Source organism: Leuciscus leuciscus, assembly GCF_965113295.1.
Source record: "Leuciscus leuciscus genome assembly, chromosome: 22".
In the NCBI taxonomy this organism is placed as follows: domain Eukaryota; kingdom Metazoa; phylum Chordata; class Actinopteri; order Cypriniformes; family Leuciscidae; genus Leuciscus; species Leuciscus leuciscus.
In genome coordinates, this window is record NC_138746.1 from 5,630,842 (window position 1) to 5,653,343 (window position 22,502).

Consider the following 22,502-nt stretch of genomic DNA (forward strand, 5'->3'; position numbering starts at 1 on the left):
GTTTTTGGATTATTGCATATTGCTAATATTTCATTTCAGGAGATTCAGATGAGATGTGTGTGTCTTCCAGTAGAAATCTGCATTCGGCTGCATCCGAAATCGCATACTTGAGTAGGTACGTATTTTGAATAGTAATTATAGTACATTCCATATAATATGAATGTAATCTGGATGCACTCATTATCATGTGACCTGCCAGCATCAGTTACATCGCTTCACTGCCATTCACAAATCCTCTCCTGTGGCCTCATGGGATAGTAAAGTGTTCCTCGTATGCACACTTCAGAATCTCACCAGAAGTAGTAGGTCATTTTTGCTTACTTTCTTATGAGTACTGTGAATTCAGACATACTTCTTTTGACACGTACTGTTTTTCGTCTACAATATAGTAGGGAAGTGTGATTTTTGAATGCAGCCCTAATGTTTTCTGAACTCTTGTTTAACTCTGACAGTGGATGAAGTTTGTGGTGACTGAAGAAAAGAAGTTAGTGGAGCTGGTGTATTTAGCTGTTACAAGACGGCAACACCCGGTCAGTTCAAACTATGAATTTCACTTCTCACTGGCTGGCCAGTTTATTTTCTCTTTTAAAAATCTCTCAGGCTGCTACAGATGACCAAGTGTGGGCCAAGTGTGGACCTTTATTCCTGCAAATTTTCACTCTCAACACTATAGATTGTGTCTGTGGCCAGTGAAAATGAAAATTGAAAAGGAAGAGGGGTTATCTTCACAACAGCCACAAAAAAAAGATGTTTCACAATTAAAAAAGTTTGAAGAAAAAAAAAAGTATTATGAAGGCAAACATTAATGTGCACTGATGTATTTAGTTAATTTTGATTCCATGTTGACCATGTAATCAAATTATTTAAAAGAAATTGGAACATATTTGTATATTGTTCCCATTTCGATTAACTTTAATTAATGTTGCCTTCTACTTGTCTTACTGTAAAAGTTAAGTTTTTAGTTGCTGACATGTTTTGATATTTTAAGTTTGACATAGCCTAATATGTATAATAGCCTATATAATAACTTTATAATATAATAACTACAGTGCTTAAAAATGACATCATTATAATTACTTATTGCAATCAAGCTTAGCCTCTTAAAGAGACATGTGAAGCGTATTTCCTGCAGGACCATGTTCATCTTTTTGATGAAATCTGAGAGCTTTCTCGGCCATTTGTGTAGCCATTGGAAGCTACGCAATTAGCACTTTGACACTTCAAAAAGTTCATAAAGAGATTGTAAAACTAATCCATATGAATTGAGTGGTTACGTCCAAAATTTCTGAAGAGACTCGATCGCTTTATGTGATGAATATATTTAATTTAGGCTTTTATTCACAAATAAACATTGATTAACATAAACAGAAGCTCAACCGAACCTGCTTGACGCGTGAGAACAAACCTCATTGGTTCTTGCTGAAGCTCAAACGTGCTGCGTAACACGAGATTGAATCTCATTGGTTCTTGCTGAAGCTCAAACGTGCTGCATAACACGAGAATGAATCTCATTGGTTCTCGCACGTCAAGTGAACATGCTTGAGCTTCCGTTTACCACAACTGATGTGTGAGCTACTTTTCGATGAACAGAGGGAGATATCAACGGAGGGACAGAAATCTCTCAGATTTCATCAAAAAGATCTTCATTTGTGTTCCGAAAGTCTTACGGGTTTGGAACGACATGAGGGGGGAGTAAATAATTACAGAATTAAAATTTGTAGGTGAACTAACCTTTAAGCACATATTATCAGACTTTTTGTTAATATGCAGTGTGAAAATCTGTTTCCATCTTCAAGAGAACTGTCTCATCCATAATATACAGCATAATAATTGCTGCAACTCAATAAGGAACTGAAAGTCTGTCATAATTTAATGACAAAATGTTTTTTTTTTCTTTGTGAAGATGTAAAAAAACAATGAATTTCATGGATTCAAAAAGTATAACACAAATACTGTATGTAGGAAGAGAAATAACAAAACTTTCTTTAGTTAACCAACAGATGGCACCAGACTCAGAGTAGGCTAGAGCTCACATTTGTATAGCAGACAGGGGCTAGTTGTCACAATCGTTTTAAATATAAACGTGCTAGATGACAGCACGTTTATATTTAATAATAGGCTAATAATAACATTAATAATAATAATAATAATAATAATACGTTTATTTGATATAGCCTAGCTCCTTTCAGAAAACTCAAGGTCGCTTTACAATAAAGTACAAATACACATGACATAGAAACATGACCGATATGATAACATTGATTGATAACATAGGCTAATAGATGGAGGTACATATCAGGCCTACATACAAATCAGATCATAGAGTCAGGGAAACAAGTAGCAAAAAGATATGTTTTAAGGTGGGTTTTGAAATCGTGTTATGACGAAAGGTCGCGGATGTGTTGGGGAATAGAATTCCAAAGAGTACAAGAAGCCCTTCCACCAAACGATGATAGTTTGTGCCTACGGATCGACAACAGACCGGTATCGGAAGTGTGCGAACTGGGGTATGGATGAGATAAGAAATATAGTAAGACCATGTTGTCCGACCATGAATAAGACCACGGAATACTTTGAATGTGATACGTAGGCTAGTAGGCTATTGAATACGAAAACGAACGTAACCAACGAAGTCTGCGTAAAATCGGAGTAATGTTGGAAGCTTTCTTTGTGTAGCTACAGTGAGGACCCTAGCTGCGGAGTTCTGAATATATTCTATCTTATTTATTGATGAATTGGATAAGCCATTGAAAAGAGAATTGCAGTAGTCAAGCCGTGAAGTGATGAAAGCCTAGTCTCAGCATCGCTGATATTCAGAAATGTCTTGACTTAAGCGCGCGATATAACGATGAAAGAAGGCACACTTAGTGAGCGAGGAGAAGTGTGGAAGGAAAGAGAGGAATCAAAGATAATACCAAGGTTTTTGACAGTGGTGGAAGGTTGAACCAAAACTCCAGAAATATTAACATTGTCAACACAGAAACGGGATGTAAGTTGAGGTGAACCAATAAGAAGTAGATCTGTTTTATCAGTGTTGAGTTTGAGAAAACGACTGGATATCCAAGCATTTATATCACCAATTAAAAGCTGATAGGGAATTTGTGGGGAGGATTTAAAAGACAGTTGCTGTTGAAGCAGATGGTGTAGCATTGGCTGCAAAATGCATATAGTGTGAATGTGTTGTTAGTATTTTTGTTTTCTGATATTGGACTCTAAATGTGGTGGTCATTATCTGAGAAAGTTGTCTAGATGAGGATTAGCACATCTGTGTAGTTCTGGCCTAAAATAAGTGTATTTTCTCTGTTTTCTGTGGCATTGTACAACCAACCCCACAAAGTCATGGGTTCGATCTCTGCACACTTAGAAAAACACTTAACCATTAAATACACATAATAACATATTAATGGTGCAGTGTTTAATGGATCTGAGGTTTGCAGAATGTCCAAGTGGTTTCATTTCCCACGTATCAGAATTTTGTCATTTTAATGCTGTGGCTCTCATGTAAATCAATATAAGAGTGTGTTATTGAGCATTGGCCATGTTCCCAAGTGAAGTGCGTGAAGGAGTGAAGCAGCTTACCACAATTCCACGCCCGAGCAATCACTTTCCTACCATACTTTCTAAGCATCTCCTCCTATGGGAAACCATAATCAAACTGATCTTATAGGCAAAGAGCCTGACTGCAAAAACTCTAGTATTGAAAAATCAGTAGTTATTTTTTAGTTTAAAAAAAATCTAAACATTCTTAAAACATGAAATGTTCACTTTAGAATTAAGAAAATGTTCTCTTTTATGGTAACACTTTAGTATCGGGAACACATTCACTATTAACTACAACTTTTGCCTCAATAAACTCCTAATTTATTGCTTATTAATAATTAGTACGTAGTTTTTGTAGTGTTTAAGTTTAGGTATTGAGTAGGATTAAGGGATGTAGAATATGGTAATGCAGAAAAGGCATTAATATGTGCTTTAAAAGTACTAATAAACAGCCAATATCCAAGTAATATGCATGTAAATGAAAAGTTAATATTGAGAATTGGACCCTAAACTAAAGTGTTACCACTTTTATTAAAGGTGACATAAAATATGTACACAGATGCCCATTTAAAAAAAAATTCAAATGAACCAAAACCTGTTGAATTATTTGAAAGAGTGGTTTAAGCTTAAATCTAATCCTGCTGTTCGTTTCACATCTTCACTGGAAGCTGTAAAAAAAAAGGTTTGCTGTAAGGTTTGGGTTTGTAAGATTTGTTTTAAATATTTTTGAAAGAAGTCTCTTATGCTCACCCAGGCTGCATTTATTTGATCAAAAATACAGTAAAAACAATGAAATATTATATCAATTTAAAATAACTTCAGTAGTCATTCTAATATGCACAAGAAACATTTCTTCTTATTATCAATGTTGAAAACAGTTGTGCTGCTTAATCTTTTGGTGGAAACTGTAATTATTTTTCTTTTCAGGATTTTTTGATGAATAGAAAGTCAGCTTTTATTTGAAATGGAAATCTTTTCTAACAATGTTTAAGTTGTTACTGTCACTTTTCATCAATTAAATCCATCCTTTCTTAATAAAAGAAGAGAGAAAAAATCGTACTGACCCGCGTTATTACCATTAAATCGTCAATCTTCCACCCTAGATAACAGCATCAGCCATAAAAAAAATAAATAAAAAAATCAGTTGATCGCTATTGCAGGCTAAGAAAGCTATTTTTCATCCCATATGACAAAATATGTGGTTCTGTAGAAAATAATAATGGGATATTAAACCTTAGTATTTTATAATAATGAGAAACATTCCTGTTATGACTTCACATCTGCTAATAATGAGAAACTTCATCATAATGATTTCTCAAAAATACTACGAGACACTAACTCACAATAATGACTAAATATCTCATTATTAAAACAGAATCACAATTTTTAATCACCTGTGACAGAAACCGACTTCCATATCAGACACAGTGATAGACAAACCTAGCTGAATAATACAGGCCAACTAGGGAAGAGTATTTTTTAAACAACATATTGGATGTGTGTGTGTTCTTGCATCTCTGTGTCCGACAGCATCCCGTAAATGCCCCGCCCTGCCTCTGCACCAGGACATCAGACTTCTACCTGTTAGACTGCGGCATCACCGGCCTATCCTTGGCAACCGGTACCGCGGTAACCTGAGTCTCCTCCTCCACTTCCTCCCAGTCCGGACACCAGAACGCATGCAGTGAGGACACACCGCCTCAGCACTTTCGTGAGTGTGTGTGTGCGAGGGGGGGGGGCGAGTCTGGTGTGTGCGCATGTGGTCCTGTGCGAATGTGAATAATTGATTAGGACGCAGCTTCAGAATGTCCTGCCGGGGCCGTCCTGTGAGTGTGTGAGGTTGAAAGGGTGAGAGTGTGTATATGCTTGTCAGTAGAGATGGGGGATAAGAGTGCAGTGCACCAGCAAAAACAGCCTCCTTACGATGGACTGTGCAACTACGCCCAAAAAATTACCTCCTGCTTCGGACTTGATGGTAAGCACTGTCTCAGACTTCCCAGTGTCTTGTTCTATGTGATTTATGGGTTTATCTCTATAGGAGGCTTGGGGGCTTTGTGTTTACGCTTGGTTTGTGTTCATTGTTTTCCTTTGTAAGGGAGTTGTCTCTGATATGTGCGCTGGAGCTGGATCAGTTTTCGCGAGGTGAACCGGGGAGGTTTGCTCTGCTGCAGAGAGATTTATTCCCACTGTACCTTGTGTTAGTTTGTGCTAAGCTAATTTGCTGTATGGTTCACTTCATAGAAGAAACAGCAAACTCGTCTGTCCCATGTGTGTAGAGAACATGGAATTCAATGGGAGTGAGTGAAAGGAAAAATACAAATCTGAATGATAAAACATTAATGTAGATGGTATCTAAAACATATATGAAGAGGACATGTTGTCCTGCTCATTCATTCACTGTGGTCTTTTTATATCACAGGAGATGCTCTAAGAGTGTCACTTAAAAATTTAAATTTTGTCATCATTTACTCACCCTCAAGTTGTTCCAAACCTGTTTGGATTTCTGTCTTCTGCTGAACACAAAACAAGATATTTTGAAGAATATGGGTAAACAAACAGTTGATGGGATTCATTGACTTCCATTGTATGGAAAATAAATATAGTCAATGTGGCCCATGAACTATCTGGTTTATGACATTCTTCAAAATATCTTCTTTTGTGTTCAGCAGAAAAAAAGAGATTCATACAGGTTTGGAGCAACTTGAGAATGAGTAAATGATGACGACAATTTTAATTTTTTGGGTGAACTATCCCTTTAACTGATATCAGTGGATGAATGATTTCAGCGCTCAAGAGCATGTTAAACTCTTCAGTCTTTTTGCGGTTTCTATGCCAAGTTCACGTGTCAAGTTTGAGGCATGTTTAAGATGTTTTCAGAGTTTGAGTTTCAGTGGAGTAGAGTCTAAGATGATGCATCTTCAGAGACCACAAACAAAAACAGGTGGAAGTCACTTGGCGATTTTTAGGATCACAGCGGGTTTGGAGTTGTAATACTGCACTGATCAAAACTGTGTGTGTGTGATATGCATATCTAATTATATTATTTTTTATATATTTTGCACTCTATATATACACCACCGTTCAGAAATGTTAGATCGTTAAGATTTTTTTATTTCTGTTTAAAAAGAAATCTCTTCTGCTCACCAAAGCTGCATTTATTTGATTCAAAATATAGTAAAAACAGTAATATTGTGAATTATTTTTTCAATTTAAAAATAACTGTTTATTTATTTATTTTTTAAAAATATTTTTTAATATATATATATATATATATAATAAAATGCAATTATAAAATATTTGCTGCTCAAGTAACATTTCTGATTATCAATGTTGAAAACGGTTGTTAAATTTCTGTTGTTGTTTCTTTTTCATTTCTTTGATAAATAGAAATATAAAGCTTTTGTAACATTAGCAATGTCTTTACTTTTTCACTTCTGATCAATTTAATGCATCCTTGCTAAATAAGTATTTATTTATTTAATTTCTTTCAAAAAAAAAATCTTACTGACCCCAAACGTTTGAACGGTAGTGTATAATGTTACAAAAGATTTGTATTTCAGATAAATACTGTTCTTTCTGTCGATCACAGAATCCTGAAAAAATAATTGTTTTCAACATTGATAATAATAAACGATAATGATAAGTAATGCATATTTATAGTGACCGTTATGTAAATGGTCTAAAATAGTGTTAAATTCTAGCAATGTCTAGTTTAATTTGCGGTAATTACAGGTGTTGTAAGTGATTTAGAAATTTTTCGAACCTCTTTCCAAAACTTCGCTCTCCAAAGACACGTCAAATCTGCCAGCAGTCCCAAATACACAAAACCATAGACGTACAGAGTTTCAGATTGGCTAAATAAGCTCTGGATATTGTCTTCTGCTTCTGAAAACCCATATCGGTCAACCACTTAGCCTGAAGGCCCTTTCACTGTTTCACATCAACATTGTCCAATGCATTGAAATCCTTTCTTGAACTAATTTATATTCACCAAGGTCACCCGGTCAGTAAAGTTCAATGTTCAGCAAGTTTTTTTGTTTTTTTCTGCAATGTATCAAAGCAGTTATACAGGGACCTTTTCTGTTCTAAGCACAAATGTTTTTTAGCATTTATGGTACATTTCCCACTATCTTTCTACCTAACAATCTTGTAAAATTGCCCTTTTTGTGTCATTTTCAACTTTCCATGTTGAGGTCAAAGCAGTGCATGAGTCACGTGAAAGGGCCTTGAGAGAGATCGGGAGAGAGCTTCATTTAACGGAGACAGCAGAGCTCTATTATTCATGAAGCCCTATATCACTCAGAAGCAGAGGAAGATCATGAGAAACGCAAGTTCATCTCTCTGTCACTCTAAACCCATCTCTTTACATCTCTCTTCACCCCTCCCTTTAAAATCTCATTTTCAGTTGACATGTAAATTATGTTCAACATTTGACAGTTTAAAGATTACATGCATAATTATAATCTGCCTCAGTCTGTTATAAATTCTATCAGCATCTGCAAAACCCTTTGATTCTCTTTTCCAAAAACCTAGTGAGCTGTTGCCAAGATAATGGCATGATACTTAGAGCAAAAAAAATGCATTGAATAGAAATATTGACAAAGAAATACTGAATTAAATAGAAAACCTTCAAATAGTTTGTGTTTTGTGTTATTAAATAGTGTGTGTGTGTGTGTGTGTGTGTGTGTGTGTGTGTGTGTGTGTGTGTGTGTGTGTGTGTGTGTGTGTGTGTGTGTGTGTGTGTGTCCAGATTTTTTGGCATTGTCTTATAACCTTCACTGTAAAGGATAAGTATGATGCAGCAGTTTTTCCAAAATAAGTTATCTTAGAAATGAAAGATAATTACCTTTCTGTACAACCTTTCTTAAAATATTGCTAGCATGTACATCTTTGTAGGTTTTGGAACAGAGCCTTTGTGTGTTTAATAGTATAAACTGCTGAGCCACGGTCTCTGTAATGCATCTGAGTGCAGAAAGACCCTCTGCGGGGTCTGCGGAGCAGCACATGTCTCTTAAATCTCATTCTTTACTCTATAATTTCATAACGGCAGTAGGTTAGTGCTTTTCTCCACGATTTGTCATCATTTTGGTGTATTATCTAGGTCAGTCAATGCCAGCGACTAAAGCACTCTTCGACATTACAAGTTACGTTATCAGATTACCTTTTTCAAGTAATTGATAAAGTAATGCATTACTTTTACATTTTCTAGAAAATATCTGAAAGGTTTGTTTGAGCTGCGCCCTCTACTGTACAGGTGTGAATTTGCATTTTCTTCATCCCGAGGCTCATTCATTTCACTTTTGGTGTGAAAGGGCCTTTACATTTGCCAATATATATATATATATATATATATATATATATATACATTTATATATATATTTTTTTTTTTTTTTTTTGGTTTTTAAAAAAACAAACAAGCAAGGCCAGCCCAGGTGAGCAAAAGTAATTAAAAACTAATGTAATGGATTACTTTACATAAAAAGTAACTAAGTAAAGCAATTAGTTACTTTTTTAGGGAGTAACACAATATTGTCATGAATTGCTTTTAAAAGTAACTTTCCCAACACTTCTCTTCAAACAGCATTAGATTACTAAACAATGTTTGATTTATAATTACTAATGTCTCTCATGTAGTTTACTGGACTTGTTTTTTTATCAGATCTAGTCGGTTGTCTGGATGTGGGTATTACAAAAGGTTATGTGCTCTGGATGCATTGTGTATTATTTAATATGTATTACAATTTATTATTTTATAATTATATTTGAATATCATTATATTATCATTATATCTTAATGCTTATTTCATAATGTCAGTCTATATTAATATTATAATTAATTTTATTTACTTCTTTTGATTATTATTTTATTTTATTTTTTATCATTTATGTAATTTGTTTAATTATTAATTATTATATTTTATGTTTTTTTTCCGTTGGCTGGATGCCAACTCTACTTACCACCCAGAAAATTGGCAGACAGCCCCAAAACCCATAATGAGGTTTCACCAGGCAGCACGATGGAGGATTTAGCTGTAGTTACAATATTTGATGAAGGTCAAAATCAATGAAAAGCGGTGTGAAACTCAGCAATCCCATATATTCTTACCTGGACTTTTTAAATAAATTCTCTAGAAAATTATATAAATAACTGCTGTTTCTTTTTTTCCTCTTTTATTTTATTTATTTATTGATTTTAATCAGAAAATGTCCCTGTGTTTATTTATGCCCATTTGTTATTACCTATTTCCTCCAGAGGTTAGGGAACAAATAGAGAGGTTTGGGTGGATTAATGAACTTGTAACGGTTATTACACCTCTAATTTAATCTTCATAAAACATTAATTAAACCACAGCAGTTTGACTATTTTAGTTGTGCCTAACAGCTGCTTTTATATTAATAATAGTATATTACAAAATATGTTGCTCAAGATTACAGACTCTGCGAGCATATATGAAGAATTAACATTTTGATTATTGCTGCCATGATCATAATCCTTTTTTTTTTCTTCGTTGTTACATTAGATTGTTTCATTCTGACGGCGCTTTTCTTTGGCTGAATTAGAAAATCCTGTGATTAAAGATTTAAAGGAGTTTGTTGGATTATAACTAATCTATATCTCTGATTATCTGTTTTCAGCTAATCTCGTGCGTTACATTTCAATTGTATTAATAGAAAATGGACTGCAGTTTCTAAAAACAGAATCAAACTGTTCGAATAAGGGCTTGCTAATTGTCTCAAAGATGACCATTCTTGATTTAGATCAAGATCAGGGTATTTTTAGTAGTGTCGCTAAACTGCTCTGAGCAAGGAGCTTGTGCAGCAGCTCTGGTGGCGCCGCCAAACCCCGTCCAGGAGATAATCAGGGGGCAGACGTCAGGGTTAATCCGCTTAGGAGAAGGAAAGGAGCTATTCGAGCCACTTCTTACTTTCCACTCTGGATTGGGGTTCACCTATGGTCTTCACCTGAGACAGGAGTAGGAGAATTGCATCTGGCAACCACTAAACTGTGATGAGTAAGCATTTGATTTAAGATTTAAGATTTGTTAATCTGAAGACCAGAGGGTTTTGGTTGGAGTTTGGCGCTCTCTGCAGACTCGCCTTCTGGAACGTGGAACCGGATCACCGGTCATCATCTGGATATTGAGTCGGTTGTGGAGAAGACTTATTCCTAAAGCATTTTTGGCCCAGTTTGTGTGTTTTTAAGGGCTTATTGTGCACCACAGCCATGCCTTCCCTTCCCACTTTGAACAGCCTGGGGAAACTGTGCGGCTCGGGACGCAGTCAGCTGGTGGATCGCACCCGGATCAAACGCACAAACTCCGTCAAACGCATGTCTGTCATAGAGGATGGACGTGTGGCAGAAGTGCTGTACCTCATTCCCAAACAGTCCATGAAGGAACAGCTGCCGTTTATCAACCCGGACGACTACTACCTGAGCGAGAGCCTGGCACCCGGTACGAACAGTAGTGGATTGTGCTTTATAATTGTGCTTCAAACCTAGCATTGCACACCTCTTGTTCATTGCATAATACTGTTACAAAAGAGACACTATTAGATTAGTTTTAAAATTTAGACCCATCATCAACTGAGCAATGGTAATTGTAAAGCTCAGTTGTTAATTTTTAGGAAACTTTAGTCAGTGTTGTTCCTAGTGTACTAGGTGTAATGCATTACCAAGTAATTTAATTACTGTAATTTAGTAACATTGTACTTGTGTAAGGCAACTACATGGGTTAAGGTTAGGTTTAGGTTAGTACCTAGTTATTACCCGGTTATTGTAATCACTGTATTACGTAGCCTACATAGTAAGTACATGTGGAAAAAAGGACTATAAAATAAAGTGCTACCAAATAAACATATATAAACGTATATAAAACAGTGGAGTTAACATAAGAATTTAACGGCTAATGTTAAAATGTGTGTTTTTAATATAACCTCCCTTTAAACACTGGTCAGTTCAAGAATAATTTATGCAATTTTATATTATTTATTTGAAAGAATGAACTTACCCAACTTAGCCAACATGATCTCATTAGTATTCATATAATTTCATATGGATTTTTTTTTTTTATGAATTTTCCAACAGCTTCCAAAACATGAATCCTTTTATGTATATATCAGTTGCTAAAAAGGGATTACATGCTTTTAATGGGATGGAAGCAATTAATTATGCTAATCAAGAGGTAGTGCTCATCTAAGTGCAAGGCAACATCATCACACATCAAACTTGTGTGTGTGTGTGTGTGTGTGTGTGTGTGTGTGTGTGTGTGTGTGTGTGTGTGTGTGTGTGTGTGTGTGTGTGTGTGTGTGTGTGTGTGTGTGTGTGTGTGTCTGTGTGTGTGTGTGTGTGTGTGTGTGTGTGTGTGTGTGTGTGTGTGTGTGTGTGTGTGTGAGGAGGAAAGAGCATTATGCAATTTATTAATCAGTACACTAATGTCAAAAAATGATGGTTGCTGCTTTTCGAAAATGAGTTTTATGTTACTGTAAACTTCTACAAGGATGCTTGAATCTACCAAAAAGGCTTTACTCGTATTAGACCATCGGACAGATCCAGCATGTCAGATTTCCTCCATCAGCAGTCTTCAGATTTCTTCAGATTTCTTGGGATTTGCTTGTAAACTCTTGTTTGGGTAAAGATTTACACAAACAGATTACAGCGGTTTTGTGGGAAAGGAACTTCATTTGGCTTGAAAGAAGAAGCTTTTACGTGCATTGCCGTTCAAAATTGAGGGGGTCAGTAAGATTTTGTGGTGTTGTTTTAAAAAAAATAAACAATAAGGTCTCATTTGTTAACATTAGTTAATTTATTAACTAAAATGAACTAACAATGAGCAATACAGCAATTACAGTATTTCGTTCATTGTTAGTTCATGTTAGTTCACAGTGAAATTACTAATATTAACAAATACAACTTTTGTATTTGTAAATTTTGAAATTAGCATTAACTAAGATTAATAAATGCTGTCTAAGTATTGTTTATTCTTAGTTCATATTATCTAAAGTTGTTAACTAATGAAACCTTATTGTTGTTTCAAAAAAAGATGCAAGGATGAACTAAATTGATCAAAAGTGGCAGTAAAGACATTTATAATGTTTGTATTGAGTCAAAATGTATACTTTCCACAAAAATATTAAGCAGCACAGCTGTTTTCAACATAAGAAATGTTTCTTGAGCAGAAAATCATCATATGATTTCTGAAGGATCATGTGACACTGAAGACTGGAGTAATGATCCTGAAAATTCAGCTTTGATCACAGAAAATAAATTACATGTTTATATAGATTCAAATAGAAAACAGTTATTTTAAATGGTAATAATATTTCACATAACACTTTTTTTTACTGTATTTTTGATGCAGTCTTGGTTGAGCGTAAGAGACCTCATTAAAACATTTGTCTGTGTTCTGTTTAACTGCATATTTGTTGATTTATTTTTTAAGTTGCATTTCCCTCATCCTGGAATTCCATAATGTACCATATAGATCCGCTTGGAAGAGTTTACTTCTGGACATTACTGTGGAGAGCTAAGAGCTTTTACAGGGTCATCTGAGAAGGGCAGATAGTCAGTAATTGTGGAGCAGTGTTATTGGAAAAGATAATGGCATGACAAATCAATGAAAATGCTCTTATGTAAATAACAAAGGGGTGTAATAATTTTGCAGTGCAGTGCTATTGCACAGTGATTAAAACAAATTGCACACAGTTTGATGCATGTGAAACTATTTTAATATCAAAATTAGATGCAGGGTTGGATTATGAATGGAGCAGATGCCCCAGGACCTCAGAATAGGCCCCTGGCTACTAGATTTAGTCATCTATTGTTAAAAAAAGTTAAAAACTTTTTTGCACAAAATGCAAGTTGAATCTACAGCAGAGATTATTAATATAACTATACATCTTCCATTACATTAATGCATTTGGCTGATGCTTTTACCCCAAAACTTGACCTCCTGTTCTCTGGGAATCAAGCCCATGGCATTGCTAAAGCAAAACCTAACCAGTTGAGTGACACATTAGCGCCAGTCGCATACATTTAGTTCTCCAGAAGTGTTTAGAAATGTGTCCGCTATGCACTCAACCAGTCTATGATTAGGTAAAGTAAGTTTTTGCATATGGTAAAGTGTTCATTTGTGAGGTCACGCTGCCACCTCAGGTTGATGATCCTCAGGTTACCTCCGATCCAGACTCAACCTTAGATGCCACAACAACAGATCTCCCATTCAAAGATGTGTTGTGAGGTCACGCTGCCACCTCAGGTTGATGATCCTAATGATCCTCGGGTTACCTCTGATCCAGACTCAAGATGCCACAACAACAGATCTCCCATTCAAGGATGTGTTGTGAGGTCACACTGCCACCTCAGGTTCATGATCCTCGAGTTACCTCTGATCCAGACTATATCCAAAATATAAGTTTCCCCAAAAATATTAGGCAGCAAATCTGAATTGTTTCATTGTTTTGAGTTTTGTGAACTTGTTTCTTTTAATTTAAATAAACCTAAATTTAACTGAAACTGGGCTTGGATTTATATTTCCCAGAATGCTTTGTCATGACACTCGAAATGTAAAGTAAATGCTCCAATTAAAAGTTTGTGGGTTATGTGTTTTTTGTTTTGTTGTTTTTTGCAAGATTAATGTGAAAGATTTAGTGTTTAATGTTTTGCTCTGCTATTTTATAATAGCTTCTGTTATGTTGGATTTTTGGGGGTTACCATAATGGTGAACTCATTCAGCAAGTGATATGCTATCAAAGTGTTGCATTACAGATTAAACAAGTTAGCATTTACATGCACCAATATACACTCACCTAAAGGATTATTAGGAGCACCATACTAATACTGTGTTTGACCCCCTTTCGCCTTCAGAACTGCCTTAAAGGGATAGTTCACCCAAAAATGAAAATTCTGTCATCATTTACTCACCCTCAAGTTGTTCCAAACCTGTATGAGTTTCTTTGTTCTGCTGAACACAAAGGAAGATATTTGGAAGAATGTTTGTAATCAACAGATCTCGGTCCCCATTGACTTCCATAGTAGGAAAAAAATATACTATGGTAGTCAATGGGGACCGAGATCTGTTTGGTTACAAACATTCTTCCAAATATCTTCCTTTGTGTTCAGCAGAACAAAGAAACTCATACAGGTTTGGAACAACTTGAGGGTGAGTAAACAATGATAGAATTTTCATTTTTGGGTGAACAATCCCTTTAATTCTACGTGGCATTGATTCAACAAGGTGCTTAAAGCATTCTTTAGAAATGTTGGCCCATATTGATAGGATAGCATCTTGCAGTTGATGGAGATTTGTGGGATGCACATCCAGGGCACGAAGCTCCCGTTCCACCACATCCCAAAGATGCTCTATTGGGTTGAGATCTGGTGACTGTGGGGGCCATTTTAGTACAGTGAACTCATTGTCATGTTCAAGAAACCAATTTGAAATGATTCGAGCTTTGTGACATGGTGCATTATCCTGCTGGAAGTAGCCATCAGAGGATGGGTACATGGTGGTCATAAAGGAATGGACATGGTCAGAAACAATGCTCAGGTAGGCCGTGGCATTTAAACGATGTCCAATTGGCACTAAGGGGCCTAAAGTGTGCCAAGAAAACATCCCCCACACCATTACACCACCACCACCAGCCTGCACAGTGGTAACAAGGCATGATGGATCCATGTTCTCATTCTGTTTATGCCAAATTCTGACTCTACCATCTGAATGTCTCAACAGAAATCGAGACTCATCAGACCAGGCAACATTTTTCCAGTCTTCAACTGTCCAATTTTGGTGAGCTCGTGCAAATTGTAGCCTCTTTTTCCTATTTGTTGTGGAGATGAGTGGTACCCAGTGGGGTCTTCTGCTGTTGTAGCCCATCCGCCTCAAGGTTGTGCGTGTTGTGGCTTCACAAATGCTTTGCTGCATACCTCGGTTGTAACGAGTGGTTATTGCAGTCAAAGTTGCTCTTCTATCAGCTTGAATCAGTCGGCCCATTCTCCTCTGACCTCTAGCATCAACAAGGCATTTCCGCCCACAGGACTGCCGCATACTGGATGTTTTTCCCTTTTCACACCATTCTTTGTAAACCCTAGAAATGGTTGTGTGTGAAAATCCCAGTAACTGAGCAGATTGTGAAATACTCAGACCGGCCCGTCTGGCACCAACAACCATGCCACGCTCAAAATTGCTAAATCACCTTTCTTTCCCATTCTGACATTCAGTTTGGAGTTCAGGAGATTGTCTTGACCAGGACCACACCCCTAAATGCATTGAAGCAACTGCCATGTGATTGGTTGATTAGATAATTGCATTAATGAGAAATTGAATAGGTGTTCCTAATAATCCTTTAGGTGAGTGTATATACAGTATATGCCTGTAAATGCTAACTTGTTTAATTCGTAATGCAATGCTTTGATAGCATATAATTGCTGAATCCAATATATATTTATATACAGTATATTGCTGCATGTAAATGCTAACTTGTTTAATTGGTAACGCAATGCATGGGAGAGCATTTACTCTCTCTTTCAAGTGTCATGGCAAAGCATGCTGGGAAATAGAAATCCCAGCCCAGTTTCAGTTACATTTAAGTTTGTTTAAATTTAAAGAAAGAATTTCATGAATTTAAAACAATGAAACAATTCAGATTACTTAAGATGTGTCTGTTTTGAGAACTCAGAAGAAAAAGTTCAAAATACTCATAAAAGTTCATTTGATTGAACTAATTTGTTTAATTTAAGTTCACTCTACTCAAACCGATTAATTATTTTAATTAGGGTTAGGGTTTGATTAGGGTTTACAGTGTACCTTAACTAGATATTGACAAGCAGAAATTTGCATTCTGCTTTGTTTTTGAGCTTGTGAAATATTTTGTACATTGTACATTTTGAGAAATTGTGATCAGAAAGTACACACATTTCGGCTCATTTCTACATGTGTATAGGCGGTTGTGAATCATACTGCTATGTTGTTTGAGTGGTTTTTGCTGTTCGGTTATTGTGGTGTCAGCTATTTCTGATAAACCCATTCAAAACTGCATGTATGAATGAACAAAATGAAAGGCAGAGAAGTCCTTTAAGATCTGTCTAAAAAGAATCAGTCACTGGTAAAACTTCACAATAGTGAAATATTTGGAATTTATATGTTGCTTGCAATTTGTTTATTTATGTATTGTGTCAGAATTTACCGCTATTTTTGAGTAGAGTGAACTCGGTGGAGTGTTTCTGTCCACAGAATATAGAAGACTTTCTGCTCATGTAGTTCTTTGTGACTAGTCTCTGTTGTGTCTAGTAATAGGATTGTCAGAGCTTAATCACAGGGATATTTATAGTGGATTAAACAAGATCATGTCCTGTCTGCTGTCATGATCCCAGACAAACCTGTGTGATCTAATGATATGTCACAGGTGAAGGCGGCACGGCTGGCCTTTCTCAGCAAAGATGCTGACATTGCAGTTTAGTTATTTTATGAGTAACAGGATGGGCTGAGCACATGAGTTTTGTAGTATACAGTATATGCCTAGTTCTGTCATGATCTCTATATGGCACAAACTGACGATATTTACAGCGTTAACTTCTTGGCACAAGCTGGTTCACATCGCATCTGCAGCCAATGAGCTTGCTGCTCAATATTTAAATGGCTGGTTACCATTCACTATAGCAGTTTGCACACGCTTTCATAATTCATCTAAAACCCTCCATCTTCCCCAGCACCACCTGTATAAATCTGCTAGGGGTGATTGATAAATGCTATTTGCATGTCTTACATACTCACGCAGCGTATCGGCGGATTGTTCTTTTTAATTTATTTTTTATGAGACTTTTCAGTGAAATGTATGACATTTAAAAAAATAAAATACATTTTTTAAATGCGGATGCCATTTTCATATTGAATCCTCTGAAAAATGTCAACACTTGTGATAACTCTGGCTATGTTTTCATGCATTTCAGAAAACTGCTTATTCCAGGGTTTTAGCAGAAAGCAGCAGTTTTCTGGTGTGCATGTAAAAGTACTGACAGCTCTGTTTGAGCATCCCGACCATCCCGGGACATTAAACATTGGCTCAACCTAAGGTGTGAGTTTGTTCAACCAATTCATTTACATTTACATTTAGTCATTCAGCAGATGCTTTTATCCAAAGCGACTTACAAATTAGGACTAAAAGAAGCGAGTCATCGTGAAGAGGCAAAAACAATGCAAGAAGTGCTCAAAATACAAAGTGCAGGCATTGCTCAGAGTATAGCATAAGCCAGACAAGGGAGGATTAAGGGAAAAGTAAAGGATTTTTTTTTTTAAGAGGTTAAAAGTGCTCACGGACGAGATGAGTTTTAAGTTGTCAGGGATTCTGCATCCCGGATGAGGGTGGGGAGATCATTCCACCAGCATGGAACCGTGAATGAGAATGTTCTGGAGAGTGATTTTGTGGCTCTCTGTGATGGAACCACGAGACGTCGCTCATTGACTGATCGTAGGCTTCTGGTAGGGATGCAGACTCGTAGGAGTGAGTGAAAGTAGGAGGGAGCTGACCCTGTGATAGATCTGTAATGCCTTGAGCTTGATGCGAGCAGCGAGTGGTAGCCAGTGCAGAGAGATGAAGAGAGGAGTGACGCGGGCCCTTTTGGGCTCGTCGAAAACGAGACGAGCTGCAGCGTTCTCAATCATTTGTAGAGGTTTAGATGCACATGATGGATAGCAGGCAGTGAGTGTTTGGGAAAAATAATTATTAATAAAAAAAAAATGTAATTACATTTACTGATACACACTTTAGTAATATTTTTATTCAATGTTAGTATTTCTTTGAATATTTCTTTTTTATATATATTTTAATACATATGAGCCTCATTACCGTATAAAAAGTTTTTTACCCGTTTGATATGAAACTTTTGAATGCTTGTTCTAGCTTAATGAAGCCAAATTGGCTGCCACAATCATACATTCTGCTTGGCAGAGCCGGGAACTTCAGACTGCAGAGGAAGATGGGCGAGTCCTCGGATTAATGAGACAGAAAAGGGGGATGGGACGAGGGGTGGGGGCAGAAGGAGGAGGAGAAGAGAACAGAGGGGTACAGGGGAGCAGGCACACGCCGGACTGCCTCTGTTGTTTTAGGAGATATTTAAGCTTTCTCTTACTCACATTTTCCTCTTATATTCATGTGTATTAGTTCACTGGATTTTTTCTTTTTGAATGCGGCGTTGAATCTCATTGGATACGACTCCATCAGGGCTGGTTATTGATTCATATCCACTTATCACTGATGGTCATGGTCAAGAAGAAAGGTAATTGTGTGTGTGTGTGTGTGTGTGTGTGTGTGTGTGTGTGTGTGTGTGTGTGTGTGTGTGTGTGTGTGTGTGTGTGTGTGTGTGTGTGTGTGTGTGTGTGTTAGTGAGAGTTACTGACCATCTTTATATCTTAGTGTGGTCACGTTGCACACTTTAAGAGTAAATAGACCATTATAATCTCAGAAAACAGTCACTTTATGCCTTTCGAGAGGTTTATAATACGTGTGAATTTGTTCATTACATTCTGTTCTTTCACGGCTATCAGTCCCATCATGCTTTATCTGCAGAGGTGCAGGTTGGATCTCACCTCTTTTTTTAAGGTGATTCTGACATGGTATTTTGTGGTTCATTTGTTAAACATAGGTCTTTGTTTATGTCCAGGTTGTTTGGATTTAGCCGTTGTGTTTGAGCTATTTGAATCACAGGAACTGTTATATAAAGCGTCCTTTGTGCTGCAGTCGTACCTCTCAGGTCCACAGGTTATTGGATCGGAGCTGTCGGGTCTTTTCATTGTGGGATTGAGTTAGCGGCATGTCTCCTGTCATCGCCGTTGTTTCGGCTGTGTTGCAGTTTTAAATGGGATGCAGAACCGTGAGGTACACACGCGAAGCCCGCAGCCGTCGCCATAGCAACGCTGTCAGGAAGGTAGGGTCCATTGTTGTGTCTCGCCTGCAGTGGCCTCTTTCGGTTTAAAGATGTCTCATCCCTGCTGCAGTTCATCTGCAGAGACGCACAGTTTCTGTTCATTTCCTGCATTGTGTCTTTGGCTATAATCAAGAATGGGACATTTATTAAGGTCTTTTTCCAATAATACAGAGGGAAGACTGCAAGTGTAAAATGCATCTTTGTTAGCACAAACATTTACATGCAATTGAGCCACATTAAGTATTTTAAGATCCTCATAGATGTATATCCTTATAGACTTTCAGTATTGATTTACAGTAATTTGAGAGTATGCAATATTATGATGCTACAGTATTGGGTTACTTTATTTCGATGGTCCTCTTTAGACATTCTACTAAGTAACTTAGCAACTACATGTCAACTATCTCTCACTAGAGTATTAGTAGACTGTCATTAGACTGTTAGGTTAGGGTTCGGGTTAGTAGAATAATTTGACATGTAGTTGCAAAGTTACTTATAGTCAGTGGAGTGTCTGTTGGGGAGCATCAGAATAAAGAGTTAGCAGATATTAAGCAGAAAGTCGACTAATACTCTGAGTGCTAGTTGACATGTTGTTGCAACATTACTTATAGTTAGTAGAATATCTATACTGGACCACAGAAATATAGTGTTACCTTGGGATGTTCCTTGAAAACTTGCCTGCAAAGTACTTTTTTAGTACCAAGGTACTATTATGGTGATGTCACTGTGACTTTATATAAGTGGCAAGCGAATACTTTGCTGAAGTTGTCAAATAAAATCCTCATGTAAAAGTAAACAAAAATGTCCTTCAAAGGAACGATTCATTATTCGGTTACACTTTATTTTAAGGTGTCCATGTTACACTGTAATTATACATTTAAGTACTGAGTAATATTAAAGAACTACATGTACTTACTATAGGGTTAGGAGGATTAGGGTTTGGTTTCGTTTAGGGTTAGTTACATGTTATTATGCAAAATGTATAGTTATTACTATAGTAACTACATGTAACATATGTAACAACGACACTGTAAAGTAAAGTGTTACCCATAATTCTTTTACCTTGTGCACTTTTATTCATGTTACACAACTTGCCCATGGTGGCATCGGTCTAATTTGGCCAGTTTCTACCAAGTGACAGATGAATTTACACCAATGTTTGATTTTGACACACAATCAGCAAAACATCCCCCCACTTATAAAAGTTCATTTGTGCATTTATTTTGCTATCATTTCTATGAATGATTATATGGTTAGTTGCATTTTATTATTAGCATTTTTCATTGTTTGGTCCTTGCACTCCCATAAAGCCGACGTTGTGAGAACAGATGGCACTGCTCTTTCATTACATTATTCATATATATTACCTTTCAAAGATTTGTTTTAAAGAAATTAATACTTATATTCAGCAAAGATGCATTAAAGCCATAATAAATAAATAAATGCTGTTCTTTTGAACGTTCTATTCATCAAAGAATCCTGAAAATTATCATGGTTTCCACAAAAATATGAAGCAGCATAACTGTTTTCAACATTGATAATAATCAGAAATGTTTCTTGAGCAGCAAATCATCATATTAGAATGATTTCTGAAGGATCATGTGACACTGAAGACTGGAGTAATGATGCTGAAAATTCAGCTTTGCATCACAGGAATAAATTACATTTTAATATATATTCAAATTGAAAACAGTTATTTTAAATTCTAATAATATTTCACAAAATATAAGTTTTTACTGTATTTTTTATCAAATAAATGCAGCCTTGGTGAGCATAAGAGACTTAAAAAAAAAAAAAAAAAAAAAAAAAAAAAACAGTATAGTGTAAACTTGGAATTTAAGTTCTTCAAAGAATACCATGGAGTTACCATAATTCTAGTGTCCAAAAAAAACATGGTATATTTAATGTTAATACCATGGTATTTCTTGTCCAAAGGCGGCATTGCATGTACCCATCATAGAGAAGCCAATCATATAATGCAATTGAGAAAATCCAAATCCAAAATTATAGATGAATCCAAGCAAGGTATTGGTAAAAATAGTTCAATCTATATTTGACCCTATCTTTGTGTGCTTATTAGAGTATTGAGCCATTAGCTTAGCAGTATAGCAATGCAAAACTCTATTGAAATGAACTGCATTCTATACACCCCAGTCAAGGCAGCTGTCTATAGACAATAGAGCGAGTCCATCGAGCTGAAGTAATATGAGTAATGCTGGGCTCTCAGAGCTGGAGGTTAACTGTTCTGACCGGCCCACTTAATCTTGTTGTGCCACTTCAGAGCTTAATCAGCAAATGCCTTGAGGAAGGGTTTTATAAAGCTTCACAAAGAGTTTGAAGTACGGTAGCTGTCATCTACTCTCCCACATTATTACAACTCTCATTCTCTTTTTCTGTGCATGTAAGATCCCTCAGTACAGTTTTTTTTCTTCAGTGAGTGATTAATATGCCATGTAGACAGAGAACCGTTATATGAGAGTTATACTGTATATCCAAGTGAAACAGTTCCTCGAATAAGAAAATTGGCAGGCGGGATTTAATTTTGTCCATCAGGTATTGATTGGATGGTCGGATGGTTGTGGTTTGCTATTGGTGGATCTCATGTGAGTGACAGGTTGCCCCGCCCTCACGCCAGTAAACACATCATCATAGAAGAGATGTCACTGCAAGAGGGAGGGGAAGATATTTTGATTAAAGATGATTAGATCAGATTAGAGCACATGAAAGATAAAATGATGTGCACAGATAAATAATTTATTAAAAAAATACTGCAATATTCCATAAAAAAAAGGAATTTTCCATTTTGATTTCATGGTGACTTGAAATCAAGATGCATTTACTTGAAAATGACTTAAGAAATAAAATTTTCTTACTCCATTACATATATGTTCTTGTTTTAAGCATGAACTCACTTAATTGTGATACGTTTTTTGTGACAAGACTTCATATCTTAAAGGGATAGTTCACCCAAAGAAGAAAATTCTGTCATCATTTACTCACCCTCAACTTGTTCCAGACCTGTATGAATTTCTTTCTTCTGCTGA

General features: G+C 36.3%; 1 protein-coding gene across 7 annotated transcripts in view; it reads left to right on the forward strand.

Moving 5' to 3' along the window:
* Nucleotides 1-5,258: 5,258 nt before the first annotated feature.
* Nucleotides 5,259-22,502, forward strand: part of ablim1a (actin binding LIM protein 1a) — a 50,379-nt gene continuing 33,135 nt past the window's right edge. For 3 of the 7 annotated variants that reach the window (XM_082153364.1, XM_082153361.1, XM_082153362.1), the window contains exon 1: nucleotides 10,466-10,993. In XM_082153364.1, the coding sequence (XP_082009490.1) occupies nucleotides 10,765-10,993 (229 nt within the window). In that variant the 5' untranslated portion in view covers nucleotides 10,466-10,764. Of the gene's footprint in view, nucleotides 5,516-10,459; nucleotides 10,994-22,502 lie in introns of those variants that run through there. The other 4 variants (XM_082153359.1, XM_082153360.1, XM_082153363.1 and 1 more) reach the window with 3 other exon arrangements.